At 40.8% G+C, this 27192-nt stretch overlaps 1 protein-coding gene across 4 annotated transcripts in view; it reads right to left on the bottom strand.

Annotated features, from left to right (window-relative positions):
- GRM1 (glutamate metabotropic receptor 1) overlaps window positions 1-26797 on the bottom strand; it is a 192773-nt gene extending 165976 nt beyond the window's left edge. The window contains exons 1-2 of one of the 4 annotated variants that reach the window (XM_048297640.1): window positions 26375-26797; window positions 23959-24856 (exon numbers count right to left, since the gene is read on the bottom strand). In XM_048297640.1, the coding sequence (XP_048153597.1) occupies window positions 23959-24721 (763 nt within the window). In that variant the 5' untranslated portion in view covers window positions 24722-24856; window positions 26375-26797. The remainder of the gene's footprint in view (window positions 1-23958; window positions 24857-26374) is intronic. The other 3 variants (XM_048297639.1, XM_048297638.1, XM_048297637.1) reach the window with 3 other exon arrangements.
- Window positions 26798-27192: the final 395 nt, after the last annotated feature.

The raw sequence follows: 27192 nt of genomic DNA, 5'->3' as shown, positions 1-27192 counted from the left end.
TCAGTTGTAAAACTCCTCCAACCCCTGGGAATGTCACATTCACACAGGATATTCACATAAGAGGCAGGTGTCTTGTTTTAAAAAGGGTCATAAACCATCAAAGACCCCTGAAACGTCCTCCAGACTCATTCCTAAGGCCTTCCACCTGATCCACAAGTATTGCAACAGATCCAGAGTGTGTTGAAAAAGACAGTGTAAAACTCCCCAGCACAGGGGAGGTGCTTGGCACGTTCCCACAGATAGCTGAATGTACTTTATTCCACTGAACTGTATGTTTTTTTGGTACCCCCACCACCAAAACCAGAAGAAGAGGACAAACAGGACACTGCTGGATCCACAAGGGTGGTGAATATCTTTCTACTTAATCTGTCTCTCTGTCACTTTTTTCTTTCTCTCCCCCACCTTCCTTCTCTTCTTCCTGTTTCTTTCTCTCTCTGATCCAAAAGCACAAGACACTACAATTCCATTTTGGCATTGTATAACCTGACATCACTAACATGCCTTTGGTATGAAATAACATAATGTTCTGTGACAAGATGTAAGCAACAATGAGTGAGAAGATACTGAATGTTTCAGATGCATAGAATGTTTTCAGGCCATATATCATCGTCTTCTTGTATCTAATCCAAATATAAATGAGTGAATTGGTGCTGATAGCAAAACACATGTGAGATCAAAAAATAAACAATTTTCCAGTTTCTATTATATTGGACACTTTATAATTTCTTTTCTTGTTCCTTTCTTTCCTTTTTTTTTATTCCAGAAAAAAAATTCACTTTCTCTTTTATTTAATGTAATTACCATTAACCTTCAGAAACACAAATTTAAGCAGAGGTGTTAAGTTGGCCAAGTGTTAAAAGAAAAGAAAACCAAAAAAACAGAGAGAGTCTTTATGACAGCAAGCTCATAAAAGGTTCATTAAAATGTTAAATAGATGCAGAGGAAAAATGGGTCTTCTTAGAGAAAAAATCAGCAGTGCAAAGGCCACTGCAAATTCTGTATACCACTGAGGTTTCACACAAAGTCTTTCTCTCTCCAACAAAGCATTTCTGGCACTTAAAATAAGATCTGTTAGTCTTTTATAGAAGTCTTACATAATCTCCTCTCCTCCATAATATTTGTTAGATTTGATGATTGTTAGTACAGAACCAAGATTTCATCAAAATAGCATAGAAAATACCAATGCTTCACCTGCTGTTGTAGAAAGAAAATAATGATTCTTAAGATGTAACTAAGAGATATACAAGTCATATACTACTTTGGGTGGCACTGATATGCCCTTTTTATTAATTGTAAATGTTTTCTTTTTCATGCAATTGAATAGTTTGTTTCTATGGTTTGCATGCACTTATCTTTTGAGAAGCTTATCATGATACAGTGATCTTACAGGACACCTTTAAATGACGTTTCCCTTACCCTATTTTGAAGAGCACTCTCCTGTTAGACTCTATGATTAAATTGGATTAAAAGGGTGATATTTCTGTATGTAGTTGTATAAGGAAACAAACTCACAGCTGCTTGGAATAGGGAATTTCGGGGCATCTGTGAGTCTGCACTACGTGAGAGCAGTGATGTTCAAGGACTGGGCATATCCCACTTACATGACAGGGATTCCCCTAGATGATGCAGAACACATTAAGCTGTGTCCTTATCAGCAGTATTTCTCTGTTTCTGAAATGCTGGTATATTTTTCACCATCCCTGTGTTCAAAAAATAGTGGTTTTGAATAGTGTTTTTGTTTAAAATGTGGTCTGAATGCAAATTTTTCTCTATCTCCTTTGAGACTGTTTGAGCCTCAGAAGGTAATATGGAAATCAGCCACTGTTCATTTCCTTTGGTGCCATCAGGATCCAGCTCAAGACTTCCTGATTGCACAGATAAAACATCAATGGGGAAGGGAGGGAGAAAAGACTGTCAGTCTTTTATATAAAACCATACACAAATTGTTGTCACAGATTTCAGCCTATTTTCTTCATGGATTCATCTTAAACCCCTCTAGGATGCTTACCCAGAGGAATAAGGAGATAAGAAACTCCCTCTTGTATGCAATATGCACTAATTCCATGAGCAGTGCAAAGCAGCTCATTCCAAGCTGTTGCTCTCCCATATGGAGTGCGAAAGATGCCCACCAAAGACTGTCTGGACTGCCTATTTGGGTAATGCAATGGCCTCTCTCCCACTATCACTGCAGCCCCTTACCGGGGGCAGGGCTTAGGGGAGGGTGTGAATGTGTTTTTGGTTCGTCTGGGAGGGTGGGTACAAATGCAGAAGGCTGCTCTTGAAATGTCAGCCTGATGACAGAAATTACTGCCACAACCATGAGCAAGCCCTTTCCTGCAAAATCACTGGCAACAATGAACCTAAAAATTATGGACAGAATTTGTATTAACTTAAAATACATTTGTTAGACTTTTCTATAATCCTCCCTCCTACATAACAACAATTAGGTTTTGTATTTTATGTGTATGAGATTTTGTGTCTAAGATTAGCTTTATCCTCAAAAATATATTTTACATTGCTATGGTATTTCCAAATGAACTACAATCTTATCATATACATCTGTCCAGGTTTTAATATAATCAGAAAAGCATATGGTTATGCATATTAAGATATTATGAGAAGGAGATGCGCTAGGCAGACCTCAATTTTCAGCTTTGATAACATGACTATTTATAAAATGTTGGAAAGCATATTAAATGACAGAGTGAAGACAAAAAAACTACTGTTTTGAGGATGCAGATTTCACTGATTGAATCTGGGGTTACATGCATATACAAGTGCAAAAACAGAACAGGGAGTTGGGGCTTATATTTCTGACAATTTTACAAATGCTGTTGCAATTTGATGCAAAGGAAGGCTAAAGGGTGAAGGTTGTGTAAGTTTGGAGATTTTAATAAATATCAGCAACACTTGTCTTCTCACTTTTGCCTTTCTTGGTTCCAACATTCCTCTATATATTCCTTGGGTGCCTGTTGTCTGTACAGATGCGAGGGGACTGTATTTCCAGGATAGATAGAAGAGTACAGCAGGGCCACGTTAAGCACAAAGGCATACTTGACAAGGCCCACTTAAAGGCTTTTGGGAACCTAAGAGATAAACCAATTATCTTCTGAGATTAATTAAAAGAACCCTCAGTGTACTGAGTGGAAAAATCTAAGAGGAATATAAGAAAACCCCAGAAATTGTTACTGAACTCTGGAAAACAATCAAATGCATCTTATTTATGAGTGAAAGAGCCAAGGCAAGATTACCAAAGAATCAGAAAAGTCAAATGATCCTGCAAAAAGCTTTTGAAGTTGCTAAAGGTCAGTTGAAGTGAAAGATATAGCAATGTATTAATATTTCTGACCCGTGTATGGGCCTTTCACTCAAGAGTTGGGCAATCCTTGTGGGTGCCTTCCAACTCAGAATATTCTGTGATTCTGTGAAAAAGCTTTACTCTGTAACAATAATAAAGGCTGATGATTACAGGCATGGCATTTTTGCATAAGGATTTCCATTTTTACTTAAATAGTTTGTCTGCCCTAATCTTAGGTTAGTGCTTTCTGAGAAATTTCAAGCTCTTATTAAACTGAAAACAAACTTTTCCATTGTGCACCTTTTAAAAAAGTCTAAAATTGTCTGGACTGAATATCTATTGATTTTATTTTTCAAAAACGGAGTCTCAAGCAAATGATTGCTGAAAAAAATGAGGGTTGCAGGCTTATACAATGCCTCTGAGAATTCTTACAATATAGAATGACAGTATTTCCAAACTGTCTTATTGCATCTTCCTCAGCTAACAAAGAGGGCATATCAGACTAATAAGACAAGCTAAAAACAAAATTAAGAGATTAGGGAGGGAACAAAATAGGATATGATAAAAAATTTAAATCACCAGACTCTGCTAGGGGTAAGATAACTTCTTATTTAATGACGATATTTAAAGATAGTACTTTCAATGCATCATCTGACACTTTACTGCAGTTATTTAAAAAAGGAAAAACAGGCAAACTTTACTTACTGAATTCACATACAGGAACCTTCTGAAATAATCTATTGCATAGCAGTTTGCAGCCAAAGGAACTGTATCTGATTATCCTTTTTGTCCTCTCTGTTCACTAAGACTTTTTCATTGTTTAGTTGTGGAGGAAAAGCAAACACCCTCAGAAAGACAACTGAGTAGCTACTTTCTCAGCGGCACTGGGACCAAGTTTGGTGGAACACTCCAAGTACACCTGCCCAGGGAGAATTACCTCTCTTCATGTAAGCAATAATCGACCTCTGAACTAGTGCACTGGCCTGGCAGCTTTGTGTCCTGTACTGCTTGCTGAAAGTAGTTGTGTGTGATGCTTTCCTTGCAACCACTTCCACTCAGTGAGCATTAGAGAAGCCTCATCATAGCATCTAAAGAAAAGCTCAGGAACAGCAGAGCTTTTGTCTGGACTAAAACCCTGGTGTGATGAGTTTCACTTGGCATCTCTCAGCTGAAGATTAGAGTTTATCTCAATGACCAGCAAACAATCATGAGTAATAATTATATCTGAAATACCTCTGCAGTATCTTGTTGGAACACTCACTGCCAGCCTTGCTTTCAACCCTACACCCTAAAGAGAGCTGTAACTGAAGTTTTATAGAAAAGTGACTTGCAAGAGTTACCCCCACAGCACTCGATCTTCTCTTAAGTCTCATCAGCATGTATAATAAAATAATGTTTGCATTTCCAATGAAAAAATCCAACCTGAGACAGGAAAGGCTGTTAACAATATCATAATTTAAAATGTTATCACACACATTGCCTAGGAATAGAGGTTAGATGTGACAGTTTTCCTTAGCAATATTAATCAGACTAATTACTTCATTTTTCTTACAATCTAAGAAACTAATGATTTTGCTATTTTTGTAAGGAGATGTCTGCCTATAACAAAAAGTATTGATGATTGAAGATAAATGGATTTAAGACGAAAGAAATCCAACTCTGAATTATCTACTACTTTGACATCACAGTGCTAGGAAAAAAAAATGAAACATCACTTCCTGAATTGCATCCACTTTAGTCACATTTTGTTATAGATGTCAGTTCTGTCAGAATATCATCTGTCAAAATGAATTAGTGCAAAATTTAGTAGTTCACTTTTAACCAGGCGTAAGGTTGTAATAGCATTTCAATTTTCCTTCATCCTCTTGTTAGGACTTGATAAATGCACTCTCACAAGCACTGCTGCTCATCCGACATGATGCTTGCACTCTGATTTAACAAATCTGAAGAAAATGCAAGGGCAGAAAGCTTTCTGGTTTCCTTAATGTTTCTCAAGATCTCTGCAAACCATTTTTTTCTTGACAACTTAATTTGAGTGGATTAGTAAGGGTTCTTTCTCACCTAAGCAATGTTTTATTCTGAGTGGATATTCATATTAACAGATGTTGATGAACATAAAACACAATGTCAATGAAAAACATCTGGAGCACTTCTGTATGTTCGTGTATGTATAAAGAGCAAGAGACAGATGAACTGATTTTGTCTCTTACGGATGGGATGCTATGAAGTTGGTTTTTTTAACCACAAAAGACCATTTTTTCTTTCTTTTCTCATAGAGTTATGTCAGAACACTACACTTGGAATAGACACTTCCCCTGAGAAAACTGCTGTGCTTACCATCCTTGGGAAACAAATGCCATTGCTTCTCCAATGCAAAACCCAACTGTAGGCACAACTAAAGGCACAACAATGACTCAAATGGCCAAATGTTGACTGGGTAATCTTTCTGAGCAACCCTATTAGAGATTTTCCATCTTCTGAACACACAGCACCACCAGCCATCTGCTACACAGGGAGCTCTGTAACTGGAGCCGGCTCAAAGTTAGTCAAAAACATTAGTGGATGGGAGGAAGGGCCCTGGGATTCAGGGCAGGGTGAAAGCTTTGGGGCAGCAGGTTGATTGCCCCTGGCAGATCCTAAAATGTGGATGCCAGCAGCCCTGACCACTACTCTCAGGAGCTGTCATTCCCACCGCAGCAGCTACTGCCTCTTGTGTCATCTCCTGCCCTTAATGACATCAATCAGCTTTGCCTGCCAGAATAAGCATAGTCAAACTGGGCAACAGAGCTGGGCCTTCCTCTGCGTCTCCCAGTAATCCCTCCCAGCCACCTTCTTTGCTTAGATCTGAACTGGCCTTCCTCTTATGGAAAAAATGAAATTATGCCATTTTGTTGGTGATATTGCAGTCCAAAAGGTAACAGAGAAACTTTAGAAGCTGGGAATTTCAGAAAAGAAAGAAAGAAAAAGAAAGGATCATGATGATGGATCAGTGCTAGAAGGGATTCTGCAGAACAGAAAGAATCATTTAATAAGTTTTTTTTTCTGTACTTTGGGAAAGAGACAGATAATGTATACATACCAGAAGATGATGACGGTGTTGATGGGGATGATGAATGGCAATTTCCCTTCCCAACTCAGAAGGAAATCAAGTGGCAGCTCCAAAAGGCAGGCATTTTTAAATGGATGTGTTCAGGTAACTTCTGACAGAAGTTGCTGACGAGCCTCTGAACTACTAGAAACTATTTTCAATAGCTGTTGGAAGTTGTGAAGTGCCAGAGCACTGCAACAAAAAGTGTTGTGCAATATTTAAAAGGATAAGTGAGCTAACCTGAGTAATTACAGGTCTGTCAGCCTGACATCCATCTTGGACAAAAAACCAGGTTATTTTGTCAGCTGACATGGAATTTGTCTACAAAAAAAAATTAAGGCAATGGGTCAATGTAAGAGTTGCCAATCACTATGTGTATGTGGAAATTAGGTGTTTCCAATACAGTTATTCAAATCATCTTTCCTCACTGGATTTATAGTCTTGGTTATCAAAAGTAATATTGGCAATGCAATACAGTTCAGTTTCCACAGTACATCTACCTTCATTTTGCATGACATCTTGGCTATGAACCTGGAATGACAAGAATCAGTACTGCAGATATAAAACAGATTAAAGTCTGGCTGGTAGGTTTCAACATATACTTGCAGTAAAGGAACACTAATTGAGTGGGTGTCTCTTTATTGTGTCCCATAAGGATCTGTTCTTAGATTTTACAGGTTAACATTAATCAGTGACCTGGAAAAACAAAAATACAAAAGCATTACCAATAACATTTTCAAATGACAGAAAGATTGGGAGACAAGTTATCAATGCAGCCTGATCTAGGTTAATCAGTAAACTGGACGTAGACAAAGAAATGCACAGTTAAATACACACATAAATTTAAACTTTCAGGAACTACAAATGCTGCACATATGGGATCTTGAAGTCCATCATGGGATGCAATAACTGGCTTGGTAATTATAATAGATAAGCACTAAAGGTGATGCTGTGGCTAAAAAACCAATAGAATTGGGGTTTAGTTATGTAAATGAATATAGTACTGTAGTAACAGAGAGACTATACTACCTTAACTCTATTTCACAGTATTACAACTGCCTCTGCACTGATATCCAGCATTACAAGATAATGGAACAATAGTGAAATCTCAAAGAGTAGCTATCAAGATCATGAGAGACAGGAAGATGTGACTTTAAGTGAGCTATACAAGGGCAGAGTCTCCTTCTCAGATCAAAACCAAACAAACTCCATAGCAACATTCAAAAGTAAAGTATTAAGCAGCTTTTAATTGTAAAAGGAATTAAATTCTAGAACTGCATTTCAAGAGAACTATTGGTATTAAGGAACTTACCAGGCATTATTTCAAAGTGGATTAAGTTGCACACATACAACTGTACAATGTAAGGAAACCTTGAAGAAGATGCTTGGAGAACTGTGTGATTTTTGAGTTGGACTGTGTCTTGGGAAACTTCTGCTCAAGTGGCACTAAGGCTATACCTCTGTCTCTACTCTGCATTCCTAAAATACGTCTCCTATTTCAAAGCAGTTGAAGTTCTCATAACACCACAACTTCTACAATGCTTGGGAACATCTTAAAAAATGGAGAAACTTTGCAACTGAAGTGTATGAAATGTCATTTATCAGTAATATATTCCTATATCTCATCAGCACAGTTGGTCACACAGGTATCCAGGCTCCTTAAGCACAAAGCATGCAATGTAGGAATTGTCCATATGAGTGCTCTAGGCTGTAAATCAAGATTAAATAATTTTACACTTCTAAGTCCTTGAGTGGCTAGAGTTTGAAATGCTAATGCCATTATCTCTAGGGTATCAGTTGTGAAAGTTTCAGTTCGATGTTACAAACTCAATGAGGCCTCTGCAGACATAAAAGTTCAAATCAAGCAGTTCAGCATTTAGAGCACTCATCAGAGAAGTGGGCAATATAGCTTCAATTTCAACATGAGAGGGTAAAAAAAATACATCACTGAATAAGGTGTTTCTTGAGCTGGACTCTACTGGATCTGGCTGCTTTCCTCATAGCAGCCTGTATGGGCTGTGTTTTGGATTTGCAGCTGTTTGGATTCACTCTAGTTCTACCTATTATCTCCCCTTGTCCCCTTGGTACAGAGGGGGAGGAGGGAGTAAGTGACTGTGTGGATGGTTGGCCACTGCTCAGGGTCAATCCTCCACTTGGAATAACAAACACAGAATTAGTTCCTGCAAAATACAGCAGTGTCACATTTGACAGTAATGCTTCAAAAAATGGTATTCTCATCTTCTCAGGGTAAAGTTGATCCAGAACCTCTTCAGTTAATGTGATGTGAGTTAACATTTATAATAAGAACCCCTATTATGTGTCCTTCCTTGCCTCTTGAGAGTGCCCCAGCATAAAACATTTTCTTAATGTTGAAATAATTTCAGTTGTCCGAAGCACTTTTCCACAATAAATACATGAATGAATCATTTATCTCCACAGCTAAGGTGCAGACAGTCACCATTTCAAGGTGTGTTAGGCTTAAGGTAAAACACTTCTTGTTTTGTTTTGTTCTCTTCATGTAACTGTGACACATATTTAGATCCCTCTTTTCTACTGGGTCTCCTCCTAATTAGCAGTGAAGCAGAACTTCTTGCTACGGACAGAACTTAAATGCTCTGAATAAAATCAAAGTTGCAGAAATTAAGGGTAAGGCATCTGTGCTTGCACATGTGCTCCACCCCTTTCCTCTTTTTATTAAAATGTATGCTTTTGCCTATTGGCGCTCCTGAGTACAGTATAGAGAGCACCCTTTTCCCTTTATTCTAAGTAACAATGGCCTTTGTCACCACAAAGATCATTAGTAGCAGCATAAAGTTTCCCTGACATTCAAATTCAAATATACATTACGATAGAGCAATTCTTTATAAAGATTTACATTTTTAGGATGTATCCCTGAAGACTTTCTCCACAAGAATAAGGCAAATTGAAGTAATACTGTTTCTATTAGTAAGATGCACAGACCTTCCCTCAGGTTTTGTGTTTTATAACCCTCTCTCCTCATATACATGTACATTTCACTTATATGCATGTATATTTGCCTTGAAATTGTATAATAATTAAAACATAACTTCTTCCTACAGAAATCAGTGGCAAATCTTCAATGGACATCAATGAAATCAGATTGAAAGGTAACTTTATTCTTATATTAAAATAACACAGAGAAATAAAAAGCTAATTATGATCTAATTGTAATGACTACAAAGCTTTTTTCAAATTCTTTGCCTGTCTGGAAACTAATCTTGCAGGTCAGCTCAGGCATTTAGTTTTTTTCAGTCTAAAGAAAATGCACTTGCCATTGGCTTAGGGATTGGTTCTGTGTGGTTCAGAGATGCTTATGCCTAGTTTTTCAAACTGGTGGATTATGTTAAAAACATGAAAAGAACAGCACTGAAGATGAGTGATTTTGCAGTACTTGTGTGCTTTTCTAGAAGCACTACCTTCTGAAAACAATGAAAAGTCAACTGAGATTTTGAGAGACTGTCCTAAGTTTCAGTATAGATTCTGAGACACAGGCCTGGGAGAGGAAGTTGTAGGAAAGACTAGGAGGCAATATACAGAAAGGTACAGGCTATGAGTATTATGGGATGGGATGATGAGACCAGGAGTCAGAGCTAGAGCCAGTTAGAAGATGCCTATAGGATATTTTCCTTTTTCTAAGGTGCTGATTCAGCAACACCAAATGATTCAACAAAAATCCTATCATATCCACAAATTTCTCCCCAAAACAAGGCAGCCCAGTGCCTTTTCACGGTAGCTCCCAGTCACCTTCTGCATACTGCTGGCTAGAAAATGAAACCTGCCTACTAAGAAATGAAGCACACACAGTGCTTATTCTAAATATGATCTATATATATTTTTTAAAATTTCTGTTTCGCAAAACATTGTGTGTTCTGAGTTTTAAATTCATATATGTTAGAGGCTAGACAATTTAAGATAGTATCCTTGGAAGTCAATGTTCGTACAAATAAAAGAAGCCTGGCAACACCAAAAAGCCAATAGCCTTTTATGTCAGAAGTCTTTGTGTGATGGAGACACAGAAGTAGTTTCTTTCTTCTTCTGCTTTGTGTGCTATTTTCCTGCATGTATTATGATAAAAGAGCTGTCTAAAGTCAAAAATTTAAGCACATACAAATTAGCACTCTAAAATTATTCATTATAAAAGAGAGAGGAAAAAAATCCAGGTGGCATTTACCATAGTGTAATCCAGTATAGCAAATGAGTAATTAGAGCAAAACAAACAAAATACTTTAAAATAAATCGTAGTTTTTTTGCATGGTTAAATACAATTAAGTTTCAACACTCAGTTGGCTGCCTACTTACCTTGATCTTCTATTCATAAAATTAGAAAATAATTAGAAATTAGAAAGCCAAGCTAATCAGTTATTTCGGCGCTCCACTTTAAATTAAGAAAGACAGCAGCAACTAACTGTCACTTCAAAACAGCACATCCAAAATCCTGCCCTTTTTCTCTAGTGGGTTGCAGCCTGTCTTTATTTAGCCCACTCATCAGTTTTCATAATCCCTTGATATGCACAGTACTAAGGCTCTTTGGTTTCCCCCTAGACTAACCCACTGCAGAGTCCCTTACAAGGCTTATAAATGTCTGCTTTATCAGCAGAAAGCCTGTCTTTAATGTGAGATAAGCACACCAGGCCTCATCTTGTAAAGCACTGGGCACTATTGTAATGCCAGCTACCCCCAGAAACTGTATTGTCTAAGTGTGTGTGGTTAATTCTTGCCCTCCATAATTCAAGTGCTTAAAGTTAAGATAACATTCACATGCCATTTGGGATCAAGCAAGAGCATTCTGCACCTTACAGGATCATCACACAGCATCATCACAGCTAAATTTCAGTCAATAGCTCCTATTGACTTCGTTAAAGCTAAACCATAGTTCTGAATACAGATGTTTTACCAGAACTTTGAAGACACTCCTAGTATTCAGATGTCCTCAGGATATGAACTATAAAAAGCAGTGATGTGACTTTGGATATTCGTGGTACCAGTACATTTCTGTTCTCACTTCACAGACAACAACACATCTATGATAAATGTAGAATGCATTATTTCACATATATTTGGACTCAGTAGAAAAGTCAGAAGTAGATGTGACAAGGACAAAGGATTTTACAAACATGGCTAGACTCTAAGTTGCCTTGTAAAAGGACATTAAGATGTTCATTGCATGAAGGGATTGTGTTATAACATGTTGGTTGGGATCTGAAACAACCAGAAAATATTTATGTTCATATTATATCTGTTAAAATTAAAACAGATATTCAGAAATTCAACACTGAATTAATTTCTAGAAAAACTGCTGGGTAAAAATGTTAATTAACCTAGCTATCAATTTCCTGTTTTCTTTCACAGTGGTTTTTTTCTTTTTTCATTTACTTTGCATGGGCTGTCACATGAATTAAATCATTTTAGGTACAAAGCAGTATTCTAATTAGTGAGACCACTGGAAAATGTCATTGCATCCTTTTAGAAAACTTACTGTTTTCTTCAGTCACAGGGGCCAACATCTATGTCACAAGTAAGAGAATAAATGAAGTATAAATTCCACATGGAAATGGAAATTTCCCCCAAGCAAACAAAACCAATAGGAGCTGGGGCTCTGTAGTCTAAGGGCAAAATGCATTACAGGCACCAACTGCTGATGAGAGGACAAATACTAACTTCAAATACTGCATGTAAACTGAAATAGTGGTCTGAATTTGAATTACGGGATTATTTTGTCCTGAGTGTCTCTTCCTCTACAATCAGTATCCACAGCACATGATACTTTGGATGTTCCTAGGCAGCTGAATAAGCCCAATATTAAGCTACTCTTTAAATAAAACATTTTTTCTCACCTCCTTACATAATTAAAACTATCCACAAATGACCAAGATTTAATGACAAAAGAATTGTCAGCTCTTATTATCTGACCACCAATCAAATCCCAGCCCATACATTCGCTCCAGATGCAACTGCACTGTGTCCAGCGAGATGCATTTCAAATAAAACTGTTCTGGAATATCTGCAGCTAAATTTGATTAGACAACATCAAAAGTTTGAACTTTCCTCAATCATTTATCTCAGTGGTTAATCACCAGCACGAGTGAAAACACAGGTCTTTTTTCTAATTGGAATTTGTTGGCTTACCAGCAATAGGTGCTTGCTTTGCATGTAGCCATTAGGATGAAGAGCCCTGTAGTTCCCAGTGGCTTTGTTTGCTTGGAGGAAATGAGGCATTTTTGATAAATCAAGTTGTATCTCCTTTCGAAAAACCAGACAGATGAAGCTGATTTAGCTTCCTACTACTAAGCACTTTTTTCAGCCCTCAAATCATTCCATTTTATCCCTATCTCTTTTCAATATTTTAATATTGGTTTTTAAAAGTTGACAACAGAACTGAACAAATACCAAAATTAAAAGTAATTATCCTTAGATTGAGGTTCCCACTTTCTCAAGGATGGCATTAGCTTTTATGGGAAATTAGGGAAATTTTTATGTAGTTCCTCTATAATCATAAAGTGTACTTAGGACTTCTTTCAAGGACACAATTCTCCTATGTAAGCTGCACATGTGCTTTATTCTGTATTTATGGTTGACATTTGACTGCATTGGAATGCATTTTCCCAGACTGGGCCTACCTTGCCAAGAGATTTGAATCTTCCCTTTTCTCACCATTAATTGCCATTTCACAAATCTGTATGTCTTGTCAGCAATTATGCTCAGTATATCATTGATGAAGACGGTGAGGTATTAGACTCTTTGTCAAGCTCTCTGCATAATCTTATTTGATGATCACCCTTTACTTCCTGAGATCAGTGTGTGGAGTTTAAATTTATGGGACATCTGTTTTTCTGACATTGCACAGTGCTTTTTTAATAAAAATATTCTGTAATACTGATTCAGTGCCTGAAAAGAAATCTAAGATATTTCATCTGCACTTTCAATCTGTAGCTACCAAGTTTGCATTTTCATCAGGGAATAAAATCAGGTTTGTTTGAGAAGAGCTATTCTTCACAGTGTCACACTGATTGGTTTTAATTTAATTACAAGTTTTTGTCAGCTGAAGTCTGCATCACCATCTTGTTATTTTTCTGGGGATTTCTGTCCTGGTAGCCAGAGCTGTCTGGCATAGCTCATTTATCTTTCGTGTTTGGATTTTTGGCATAACTCAACACTGTCCATTTTTGGCTGTTCTGTAATATATTGAAATCAATATTCGTTGACTCACTCAACTTCACAGCATCAGTTTTGCACATTACTGTCTCAACACCATTTTTACTACATTCTTCTCCTACCCTTTTTCAGGATGCCAACATTGAAGGACATGATTGGGCCATGGTTATGGGCATATGTTTAATAGAGTATTGTTTACCTCTTTCTGAGTTTGGTGACAAATCCATAAGGAACTCCTGGAGAACTTTCCTGTTATTGTAATCTCATTTGCAGGTTGGCATTGTGTGGGAAGGGAAGGAATTCTGGCTCTAGGTGACACACACTGGCACCGTGTCACTTAGTATGCCAAGACTGAGCTGTCAGATGTTGGTGCGCAAACTTGACAGCGGACAAAGAATGGTTTGAGTTGTGCAGGTATCCACCCAAAAGAGGAAGGCTAAGCCTATTTAACAGGGAATGCAGTGACACTTAAGAGCCACAAGTGTAGTGCCTTGAGGGTGGAAAGGAACAAGAAAGGACTAAGTGATACCCAGTCTGTCAGGGCTGCTGTCAGGGCTGATGTCTGGCTCATTCCTCGTTCTCAAAATCTTCAACACTTTTGTTCCAGTGGAGCAACTGTCCCAGCTCAGCACTTTGCTTCATACAGCTGATAGCTGTAGAGTTTTTAATTCGATCCTGAATTATCCTCCTAGGAAATATGGCCTGACAACTAAGAGCATCCTCCAAAAGAATGCTGTCAGCCTGCTACTGTAACCCTTTCTGAATAGTTCAATAGGAGTGGATTTTTACTTTCCAGTCTCTCAAATAATCCTACAGTTTTCCAGTGCTCATAATACAGCATTTCTTAACAGTACTACCAATATTCATTTTCACATATTTGCTGTTCTGGCAAGAGACTGAGATGTACTCATGCGCAGCTTGCAGTCAGAGAAATATGTTCTCATTAGGAGGATCACCAATTTCAATACCCAGCACGAACTTCTACATGCCAAATTTCCATTTGCTGAAGCCACTCCACAACACCAGGTGGGTAAGAAAGGCTTATAAACAAGCTTGAAAGGTTTTCTCACTTCCTGGCAATTAATTGCAAATTTATCTTTTATATTCTACTCCACCTTTTTCTACCTGAAAAGATATTCAATGTTCAATGGAGCCTGGCCAAACATTTTAAGAGAGTATTTATGGACACTTATTCACATTTCCAATAGTTGTCATTTCAGCAATATTCATGTCTGGTTCTTATTGCTGTTTTCCAGGATGAGTTTTGTTTGAATAAATTTTTGAGAAATTACCAGCTTGTACAAACCCATCTGTATCCACAGATGAATAAGGATGAAAGTTGCTGGTGAAACAACTGCATTTAAGAAAATGAAGGTTTATTCCTCAAACATTTTGCAAAGGGAAGCAAGTGTTAAATTTTCTGGGGAACTTGTATGGGAAGAACTAGATTCAACCTTCTTCTAGCTGGAAGGAAAAAATTATGTATCTGAATATCCTCTAATATCTATGCAAATCCAATAAACACAGTTTATTTTCGCACAATTTTACACTACTTTCAATTAATTATGGCGCACACCTAGATGTGGGATTCACAGCCCCTGTGGATCTTTATGGCTTTCTGAGAAATTTCAGCTCAATAACCTGAAAAGACAACATCTGATGTCCGTGCTGAGCCCCATTCAGGATCCATTGGACTCAACAGAGGGCCACCAATTAATTTCAATGGGTATTGGATCAGGAGCCTTACAGCTACACTTGCTCTCTGCACCAGCACGGGACATGATCTTCTCTGCTTTGTCTACAAGAACTGCCAAATGCCCATGCTTACAACATTACTGCCAAATTCCCAAGGGACTTATAAATCATTGATGGCTGTTAACATAATTCAAATATCCTTTAAGAAATACATTTGTTTATAAAAATATTCAAGAGAGATTATGAATAAAAATTGTTCGAACAAAGGACCGCAACACCACAGATAACAATACGACTTTTCAGTAAAATGAAATATCTGTCACCTTGGTTTTTGATAGACACAAGACACTAGGCAATGGCTCAGCAGAAGAGGAAAAGATGGCTTGTGATGCACAATACCCATGCCACAAAATGTTACTAAGACACTCTGGCTCTGTAGGTAGCACTGCCAGACTGTAGGTTAGACAATGGAAAATGAAGGCAAATCTTACATACTGTGTATTGATTTCTTTTTCATGTGTTTCATGTGTTACTCATTTGCTCATTGAACTCACAAAGGAAGAAGCAACTCTTGATTTAGTCTTAAGCCATACAAAAATTGTTAAGACCTAACTATCCAAAAAGTAGTCTGCGATTTTGACTATACTTTAGTGATATCTGGACAGAAAAAAGCTGCATGTGACATAAAAAAACCCCAGTAAAAGTAATGTTTAATTCAAAGTAAAATAAATTATATCAGAATGAGAAAGCTAATTTCAAGGACATTAAAAGAAGTAGGCAAAAGAGTGAAATATGAACAAATCCCATGAAGACTAGTCAGGAGTGTATGAGAGGCTGAGAGCCAAAGTTCCAAAAAGATCAAAAAAACTGGCATGATAAAGCAGAAAAGTAAATTTCATCATGCTATTAAAATAAATAAAACAAAATAAATAAAACAAATACTTTGAAAAGTCTAAGTTGTGTCCTAATGAGGGAAAGAGAATACAGTATACCTTGACTATTGAAATATAAAACCACAAAAAACCAAGATGAAACAATACTGAGACATAAAGGAATAGAATTTAGTAACCCACCATTCTTCAAATATTCAAGAAATGGGAAACTTGCCTGATATTCAGTGATAACTAATTATATAGAGAGAGCACTCAGGGAAGATAAAACCACAACAGAAAAGTTAAATTAATTCTCTCAGTCTGCACTGCCTGAAAAGGCGGATAGGACAGTCCTCACACAAAGGTCATTCCATATGTAGGATAGAAATGAACCATTGTCTCAGAGTGTCAATAGAATGTATTTTAGAACAAATCCAAATTCATAAGGTGGACTTCAACAAATTTCCAATGCCAGCTAATTTTCTACTGTGGCATGTTAACACCAGTAAAAGGGGCCTTAGCACAAAAACAAGCAGTAAAGTAGAAAAAGCAATTTTATATATTCACGTATCAGTTTTCATTTTTAACTGAATTTATGGAGAGTAGAGAGGCATAGCATGTAATCCAGTGAACAACAGACATGGTATTTCTGCAGACTTTAGATATTTCTTCACAAAGCTAATTGGCAGGAACAACAACAAAACAGTATTAAGGTACAAATAAATAAATATGCCATATCAGGGAAAAATTAACATAACTTTTCAGAAAAAAACACATACCTCAGAAGCTAATTAGACTTCTGTTTTGGAGCAGGTAACCCTGTGAATAATACAATCACTATAGAGTACTTAGGATTTAAGAAAGCTTTTGGTGAGGTCTCTTATTAAAGTCTCTGACAGAAATAGAGGTAATATGAGATACAACAGAAGGTCCTGGATTAATAATTGACTAACAGATAGGAATCAAAGTGTAGGAAATAAAATTTGTGTTAATAAATTAAGGGTAACACACGTGAGGATAACCCTCTGTGTGATGGCCTCTGAAGTAAGTCTTACCATTTAAGAACAAGGTTTTGTGGTAATTTTAAGATATTTTCTGACAACGTCCATTCAGTGCATGGTGGTAATTAAAAAAGCAGTGGACTACTGGAAGTTTATCAGGAAAGGTCTGAGAGCAATACTGAAATTGTTACCTCACAAGGGAGTTTAACTGTGGTGTACCCCCATCCTGAATACTGAATAGCTCTGCTTGCCCACATTTCATACTGGAATTAGAAGTACAGAATAATGATCAGGATTAACAAATGATGAACAGTTTTGTATGAACTTCTGAAGGTAATGCAGTTATCAAAGAATAGTTTTAAGTGAATAGCAGGAAACATCTGTTCACACAAGATACTTATTAATTTATAAGATTGAGGGAGAACTTTACTGTGAGTGTTACTGAGCATGGGAACAGGCTGAGAGATTGTGGAATCTCCTCTCCAGGAGATATTCAAAAACCATATGGACAAAATCCTGAGCAACACGCTTTAGTGGACCCTGTTTGAGCAGGGAGGCTGGATGAGATGACTTCCGGTGGTCTTTTCCAATCTTAATTATTCTGTAATTCTGTGATGCTCTAGAGACCAAATTATAAATGATACAAAATGGGATTGGACAAACTTCTAAAGGTAATCTTTGCTGGTGGCTGGTAGACCTAGGACTTGGGAACTTGCTACAGACTGGAACTGTGGAGGTATGCTCTGTCCTGCTCTTGTTTCTTTTCATATTCAGCCTCTCTCTCAACAGCCAACTTTCTGATGGCAAACCAGATTTAGAAATTGTTAAGATGTACATTAATAATAATAACAGTGTTTGAGGAAACACTATTGAAAAACTAGACTGCAAACCTGAGCTGGTTACCCGCTGGATGGCATTTGTCCCTTGCACACCTCTCTCCAACCATCTCTGGCGATAACCCTTAGCATCCCTTGGATACCCACAGGTGACAGGACAATTCTTTAGGTGCAATCAGGTCCAGTCAGTTCCTGGCCCTCCAGTTCAGACTCCAGGCACAGGTGTTAATTACTGCCATCTGTGACAGTGGCTAATGCAGCAAGCACACCTGCCACCCAGAAGATAAACTGAAATCCCTGTATTGCTTTGTGTGAGCATCAGTTAGTAACAACTTTGATCAGCATTTTTCTGGGCTGCATGTGGCAGGTGCAATACTTCTGGGCTCTCACTACAGTTCCCAGCTCACTGATATATCAGACCCCTAAAGAATGTTTCTCAATGGATGACACTGCTTCTAGTTATATTTTTACTCCAGCTTTCTGTTTTCTGTTTGAGAAACCTTAGTGCAAGCACCTCCATGTTATGAACCACAGGTTTGAAAGTATATTTTAGAGGCATTTTCTCATAGCTTTTTGAGAAAGCTAAGTTCATTTAAGATTTTTAAAAGTCTTCAGTGAGACAAGAAACTTGCCAGAGTTAACAAGGATTATAGGACATAGAAATCTGATAGCAATGACATAATGTAGAAAAAAATGAAAGTAAAGCACAAATGAACCCATTGTGCTGACTGATAAATATGAACTCTAGCAGTATTGCTGAGAAGGCAGGCACAGGAGTTCGATGAACCTTTTGAGATTATTTAACTCATGCAGCTGCCAGTTGTGTAGTTGAAAAGTTATGCTATTTGTGAATTTAGGAGTAATGCAAAGCAATATATCTTCAAGAAGGCATTTCTCTTGGTCTCTACAGTGTTTGTCACCAACCATAATTTTTTCAACTTTAATCTATGTAAATGATTCTCCCAGCACCTTCTAATTAATACAATTAATGCATCCAATGTATAGAGACTTGTTTTGAAACTAATTTCTGCTTTTCTTGGGACATACGCCTCTCCCTTTTTTCTTGTCACAAAGCCTTTGAAGATGGTTAGTGAACCAACTTAAACACAGAAAAAAATAGATTGAAATATACATCTATGAACACACATCTCAGCACAATTCATACCACTACATGAACTTAACCTTTAAGAGCATTTTTGTAATTGTTGGTGTCTATAGAAATATTGGCACACTCTAAAATTTCAAGCATTTGAACTGGAATTCCTTATCTCTCTTGCCTGACAATATTTTTACCAAAAAGTATTAATCACTGAGTGACACCATAGAATTAATAATAGAACATCGTTAGAAACACCTTCTGAGAAATTAAACACAATTTTATGAAAATCATTCCTTTGAGCAATTTGATCAATATAGCCCCACTTACCTTTAAAAAGAAGTATTATCTTCCAGCATATCTAAAGCTACTTTAGTGGGTTCTACTGAATGAATTTATTTCTCGTGAGATTTGCAATAAAGTGCAGGACTCGCTCCTTTCCACCCTCTTTCCAACATATATAACCATGTTTATGAGTTTCCTGTACAATGGACAGTATGCAGCAGTCAGATTATCAAAAATCATTGTGAATATAATATACTTAGCATCTACTTTGATGTGAAAGTCTTTACAGTTGTGCCATCTGCTTCATCATAGTTCATTTTAAGCCTTATACTCAAGAAGAAGGAACAGCCTGGCAATACGAATCTGATAAAATTTAATCAAGTCCAGAAACATCTCACTTTTCTCCAAAATTAATTTCTAACCAGTCCAAATTTGGTGCAACTTAATCATTCCATTTCCAAAGCTGCCTCTGCGAAGTCTGCATGTCAATCTGTTGGAATGGAAATTTTGTTTATAAAGGGGTATTTGTACAATAAAGAGTGAGCATGGTCCATACATTGCAAACAGCATTCAAAGGAATCTGTGCTGTACATTTAGATTTTGTTTTCACAGAATCAAAAATCTCACATACTTTTTATGTGGCTAACAGGTAGGTAATGATTTAAATGAAAAGCCAGGTACAGGTGCCTAGTATTTCTATTTGCTTATCCAGAAGTGGTGTACTTTAGAAGAAGAGGTGATAAAAGGACTACTTACACTGTCATCTCTCCTGCTCCATGTACAAGAGGAACAGGTAAAAGTGAGGGATTTGGTGGAGACTTCATGCTGATCACTAGCCAGGGTGCAGGTGTCTTGTGGGTTTTGGAAGTCAGCATAACCTACATCAATCTCATAACCATTCTGCATTTTCTGGGGGCAACCCCATTAACTTCTGTGCCTTCAGCATGAAAGCAGCACAGCAGTGGTGCTTGCTATCTCTTGCCTTGTTCCGCAGGCAGCCCGGGGGCTCTTCTCCAGGAAGAAAGTGTCCCCTGTAATTCTTCACCAAATCACCAGTGGCTGCCTGGTTTGAGAATAATACCTGACTCTGAAGTTACCTTGCAAAAGGCCAGAATATCTCACTTGGAAAGTTACCCTTAGCAAGCATAGATCCTTCTGCCCTTATCACACTAAGGATTGTGCCCAGCTTAAGATATGTGCTTTCTGATGCCTTTGATTTCCTTAGGAAGCTTTGGCTCAAAGTTAAGCATCCACTTACGTGCATTTCAAGATAAGAATGATTTTCAAGCCTAAAACCTGAGATGTAGACACACCAAGAACTCCAACATTGAAATATCTTTGAAGAAAACTTAAAAAAATAATAGCCTTGAAAATGCTTTGCAACTACTATATGGTCATACAGCCTTCCACTGACAGATGCACAGATTTGTTACAGCATTTAATGACTGTTGCCCACTCTGGAAAACACTGACTCTCATAATGGGCAACTATGCTCACCTGAGATACATAATAAAATAACCAAACACAGTAACTCCTTTCTTTCTTCTTTAATGTGGAGTTTTATGTGTCAATTTTTATGTACAAGGAGCACCATGCTATGAGGACCTTTGAAAACAGGTTTTATTCACTCGCTGAGAAGTTTTTACCCAGGTGCAATGTTTATACATCTTAAACCACTGTGTAAAAACCCCAACAGGTCTGGCACATCTCCGTGCAGCTTCATGTACCAGAGTGTAGAGACTGAGTGTCATCACTAATTAATTACCATATTGACACAGGAAGAATAAACTTACATGTCAAATGAAAACTACTCAAAGACATCCTCCTATATGGATGACTTCTTTGTGTTCATTCTTATGGCACGTGTAGGCTTCATGTTTAGAAACTTGGGCAACAAATTGTGTGGTATTCATTTGTGATTTTCATTAAAGCTGTAATTGTGTACCCAGGTATTGATTTGGGCATTCAGCCAACTTGAGTTAGGTTGCAGGAGTAGAGGAATGGTAAGCAGAGGAGTTAGATGGTTCAGGCTGGGAAAGGGTTCATCTCTCTGGGCAGTTTCAGTAGCCCTACGCCGGGTCAGTGAGGACTGAGGAGCGTGGCTCGCTGACACAGGCGGTCAGTCAGCTCAGTGGTCTCACTGCAACCCCTTGTGGCTGGGCGCCTGCAAGAGCTGAGCATTGTCCATCCCCATGAGAACCAGAGGTCAGGGCAGAACTAAGCAGCTTTTCTCTCTGCAGAGGGGGCCAAACTGGATCTGGAGCACCAGGAAGGGGAAGGAATTAACTTCTTCACAGTGACAACCTATGCATTTCCTAGAAACATACCCCTTCCTGACAAGTCCTTGTTGAAGAGATTCTCCAACCAGTGATGCCCTAGAATTCCTCCCAGCACATTTTGCAGCCCACCGTAAAGACAGTGTAGAGGCCTATGAGTAATTGTGGAGGAGGAATGTTTCTGACTACATTTTATCCCTGTATTTCCAAACATAGCGTGGATGGAGCAGCTCTGCTCACACAGATTATTATTCGGAGTGGCTTTGTGTTGTCTGCAAAGAATGATTTCACCTTTAACAGTACAGTGAATGCACGGGGTTTGAAACAACAGAAATGCAACCATTTACACTGATTTTCATTAATACTAATTTCACTTTAAATAGAAGAGAAAAAATAATCTTTGGAATCTACTGAACAGCAATTGGGTGGGGGTCAATGACTTGTCTTTCTGGAAAGAAATGCAAAAGTTTAAGCTTGTTACATATTTTCAGTGACATTTTTGGCTTGAATTTAACAATAAGGGAATGACAGACAGAGATTAATTTAAAAAAAAAGTAAATCTGAATCTCAAGCTGCATGATCTGCAAAATCCTTGTGACCTTTCCTAAGAGAAGAGTGCTGCCTTGTGGGCTATCCCTATTTTCAGAAGTATCACTTCAAAATCTTGCAACAATTATTTTTCATCAGTCAGTAACATTCATAAAAATAGGTATCTAATTAAAATTGCTCACAAGAAATGACTGAGGTTTCTACTTTTACTGATCTTTTTTAAAAAATGAACCTTCAGAAGATGTTCTCTTTTCCAAAAGAGGTAAGGCCCACTAATGTTCACAGGAGTGGGACAGAGAGGCAGCCAGTCCCTCGAGGCAACTCCTCAGGCACAGTGAGTTAGCAGAGCTCCCCAGAGTGCCTTGAAGGGAGTGATGGCTATTTAAATCAACAAAGAATTTACCCCTTCCATGTTTATTCGTCATCCTGGCCTTCCACAGGATCTAATCATATCTCTCAACAATAGAGAATCTTAATAGCTTATGTTGGAGTCTTACTAGCAGCTCATTTTCTTATCTGAACAGGGCATAAATTAACTGCAAATGTCAGGTCATTGCTTCATGCTCTCACTTGTCCCCCAGCTCCCTCAAATTGCAGTACTTTCTGGTTTTAGTGTCCAAATCAATCCAGTTCCCTTCTGAATGATGTAAATATGGAACTCTTCCTGGAGATTCTTTTATTTTTTCGTCACAATATATATTTTTACCTCATTTTACTTAGTCATCTCTGTGAGAATGCAAGGTGTGGAGTCAGCTCAGTAAGCAGAGGGAAACATAAATCAAATCTATACAAGAGATACACTCAGATAAACAGAATAGTTGCAAAGCTATAGCAATAATGTGGTCAGATTTGCATTTTTATACTTAAAAATCCCATTTTGAGGACCACAACTGGACTACAGGAATATCACAATAATATATCACAAGAGTTTGTTTTCTATCAAATGCAATTACTGCTGCAATTTATGTTGGTCCACCTAGCCTGGCCATAAACCAATGTCTCCTCTTTAAAATAACCTTACTCTTGCTATTTTTCTTTTGATATTTAAAATGAAGAAGACCTGTTGACTATGAACAGATTGTGCAGAGCGATAGCTTTGACTATTGCTCAAGCTGCATGCAAGCACACTTGCCCAGACTTCCTGGCAGGTGAGCCTCTGCCTGCCCTTTCCCACAGCACCTGGTTTTGCAGGGGCTACCTGGACAGGGGAGGGATTTTCAGGTTTCTTTCCTCTCTGTTCGCAGACCCAGAAAATCAGTTCACATGCAGCAAAGCCAGCAGCTTATCCCGGAGTCCCTGCCGACCCCTGATTCCGTTTTGCCAAACTCCCCCGCGAGATGAAGCCCCACGGACTGACCGGCCCCACGGAGCCGCCGGGGCCCAGCCGGAGGGGAGCGGCTGCCCGCCCCAGATCCAGCTGCTCACATCTGTTAACTTTTATTTAGAAACACGAGAACCACTCTGTGTGCAAATGCGGACAGGGCCGGAACCGCCGGGGAGACGCCCGATCTCTTGCGGGCATTGCTGCGCCGCCGAGCCCCGCTCCCGCTGCCCGCAGCCGGGGGCCCCTCCGCGCCGCCGGAACGGCCCCCCCCTCACCCCCCGCTTTTCCACGTTCGCTTCACGGTCTCCGCGGGTGGCAGCGGCCGGCGCTTTCCCGGGGCGGAGCCGCAGCCCCGGCCCCGGGTCCCGGCGGATGACCCGGCACAAGCGCGTCCTTGCGGAGCCGCCGCGGAGGGCGCAGCGCCCCGCGGCCGGGCCGGGGAGGCGAGGGCTGCCCCATACCCACCTTCCGTGTGGACGGCGGAGACGTAGGTCCAGTTGTAACGCTTGACGATGTCAAGCATGGCCCTGGCTTGCAGCGTGTCGGAGGGGACCACCCTGAGGAAGTACTTGTACAGCGTTTTGTCGCTCAGGTCGATGCTGGTGGCGGAGTAAGCGATCTGGGGGATGTCGAAGAGCTGGAGTAGATTTTGGACTTGGATAGCAACTGAGCTGGAGCCGGGGCCGATGACCCCCGCGATGGGCTTTTTCACTCTGGTCTGGGGCTGGGTCTGTGAGTCGGAAATGCAGCGGGTGCCTCCGTCCCTGTCGTCCCTGATGGAGATGAGAGAGTCCCGTATGAACTCGATGCTCTGCTCCAGTGCCACGGAGGAGTGCCAGCAGGAGTCTCGGATCTCGCTGCCCAGAGTGATGTTAGGTAGCAGGACCGGGTCTGCGTTAATTTTATCCAAAGTGTGAAACATGGCTTCTACTCTCTGGATGCCGTATTGCTCCCGGATTTCCCCGCACTTCCTCTCGGGCACTTTCTCAGCCGGCGGCTGGTGATGGACAGAGAAGAGGGCCCCGATGATGACATCCCCGTCCATCCGAGCCACCGACCGCTGTGAGGAGGCTGCAGAGAGAAGAACCCTCCAACCACCACTCCTGGGCAGCACGTCCATCTCCAGGAGCAGAGCAGGGAAAAAGACCAGCAGCACACCAATCATTTTGTTGCACGATGTCATCCAGACCCAGGTTACGAATTTCATGGGCTCCCCTTGCCTGCACATGGTTTAAGGACATGTAGGAAATGGCATCTGCTTCTCCCTGACGACGGCCAAGTTGCTTCAAGTACCATCACAGCGAAGCCTCACAGCATCACTCTTGAAGATGCCAAGACAGCCATCATCCTAGTGACTTTTAACCTGGTGGCATAGAAATAGGGGATAAAACGGGCTAACCGGGAAATAGATGTCAAACCTGAGCTCGATAAAGCAATCCCGCACAGAGATGGCTGCTTCGCAAATGCCCAGGGCAATTTGCTTCGATAAACCTCTCAACAAGAAGTTTCAAGAGGGATTAAAACATGTATTTATTTGCCTTGATATACGATCAGGCATACTCACATATGCTGAGTTTCTACAATCCTTTTTGCGTCTGCTTTTCAAGCCAAGGCGGCTACTTCCCGCACCTCCAGCCAGCACACACACCCCCTCTGCCCCCGGGAAGTTTTAAAAGTTTCAGGAGGTAGGTAGCTCGTTGGAGAAGAGCCCTAGCCCGGCCCCAGCGGCCCCAGCCCTGAAAGCAGGTGACAAGAGCTTCTTCCTTTGCGTTCTGATTACCTGAAGGCATCTTTCTCCGTTTAGACATTTCCTTTCTCCATCCATAATGTGAGTAAAAAGAGAAAGCGAGCAGTCTGCCCTGCCAGCCACGGAAAATGTCATTTAAAGGTCAGCGAACGGACGAAGAAAGGAAGCACTCTACAGTTTAGATTAACTTTTCCGTGTGTAGGGGGCAAAACTGTACAGTCAGGTACACACACATGAAATCAGGGGAAAATACATATTAGTTACTAAGGCAACCGCGGGCAAAAGCCCCGATGTGCCTTACCGGCACGCCTGCCGTGCAGACAGGCTTCGGGCGGGGAGCGGCGGCGAGCCCGGCGACAGGGCTTGTCGGCTTGAAACGCCGCGCTGGGAGGGGAGATGCGGCCGCCGCCGCCCGGGAGCGCGGTCGGGCTGCGTCCCTGTTGCACGAGGAGCCGTCAGCACCCGAGACAGCGCCCGGCAGCCGAGGCAGTGACGGACCGCGGGCCCCAGCCCCGCTGCCCCCCCGGCCGCTATCTCCCTGTCCCGTTGCCCCTGCCTGCAGCCTCCTGTCGCGCTGTCCCGGCACCCCGCTGCCTCGGTGCTCCAGTGTCCTGCTGTCCCGGCCCCGCCACCGCCGGTTCGGCCGCCCGCCAGCACTGCGGGGCGCTTCCCCAAAACTTCTGCCCCCCTCCAGGCGCTGCTGCCGCGGTGTCCCCGCACGCACAAGCACCGTGGCTCTCTCTCTCACACACACATACTGCTCGCACACACACACTCACACACACGCACGCCCCTCCCGGGGCTCGCAGACCGCCGCGGCACGCACCGCCCCGGGCTGGCCGCCGCTTCCGTCCCTCCCTGCCGGCGGGCAGAGGTGCCGGGGCCGGCGGGGCTGCGTGTCCGCCGAGCGGCGCGGGGCGCTGGAGACGGTCCCGAGGAAGGCGACGCTCCGAGGGGAGCCGCTGTCCTGGCTGCGCGTCCGCACCCGCAGGCAGGCAGAGCCGCCCGAAGCAGGCTGCCGCGGGCAGCCCCGCAACCCGTCTCCCCAGTGCCATCTGCCTGCCCTGCCCGCCCCGCCGGCAGTCCCACGACTGAACCCCGCGGTCCGCTCGGAGGGTCACCCCGGAGACGTACCTGGCCGGGTGAGGCAGTGGCTCCCTGCCTGCTGGGAGCGGGCATTGGCGGCTCTCCGGCCGCCCCGAGCTGGCGCGCTGGCGGCGGGGCGACGGCTGTGGGCTGGGCGCGGGTGCCCTCTGTCTTCAGCACCGCTCCACCGCAAGGAAAAAAACAGGTCATCCCGGGCTCATCCATTATCTCATACAGAAGGATCAGTCATTTTCTCCCCCTCCTTAATTTTTTCGGCTATTGTCTTGTAAACTAGTAAGGAAACATCACCCGGAGCACGGTGCGACTGCAGGGGAGGTGTTTGCTCTCACATCCCGTGGCTCTTACTTCATATTCTTCCTGCCTCAATTAGCAAGAGGGAGAGTTAAAGCAAGAGGCTGCTGATAGAAGGGGACCCAGACCAACCTCGGAAGACCCGAGACAATGAAATGTGCCGGTCTGCCTCATGGGCAGGGCTTCACTACCGAAATAAATATTTATATTTGGAGAAAAAAAAAAAACAAAAAAGAAAAAAATACACTGCAATAAGATAAAACACCTCTAAGGATAAAGGCATAAAAGGCATTGAGATTGCAGTTTTCAGGTCAAGATGAACCTAAATGAAGCACATGAGAGGCATGCCAGATTAAAATAATACCAGATTGAATAATCATAATTCAGACGACCTGCTTGCATCCCTAACACAGGTCTCGGGTGTTTTACTTGACTGTATGAAAGTTAAAGTTAGATTACCTCCCCGCTGGGAACTCTATAGATATTTGCCCTACTTTTGAAAGAAAGAGGCAAGGACAAACATTTAACTATTGCTCATTCAGAGATGGGTTTGC

Source organism: Corvus hawaiiensis, chromosome 3, assembly GCF_020740725.1.
Source record: "Corvus hawaiiensis isolate bCorHaw1 chromosome 3, bCorHaw1.pri.cur, whole genome shotgun sequence".
NCBI classification, from domain to species: Eukaryota; Metazoa; Chordata; class Aves; order Passeriformes; family Corvidae; genus Corvus; species Corvus hawaiiensis.
Note: the sequence above shows the minus strand (reverse complement) of the source record. Positions and strands in the feature narration are given on the sequence as shown.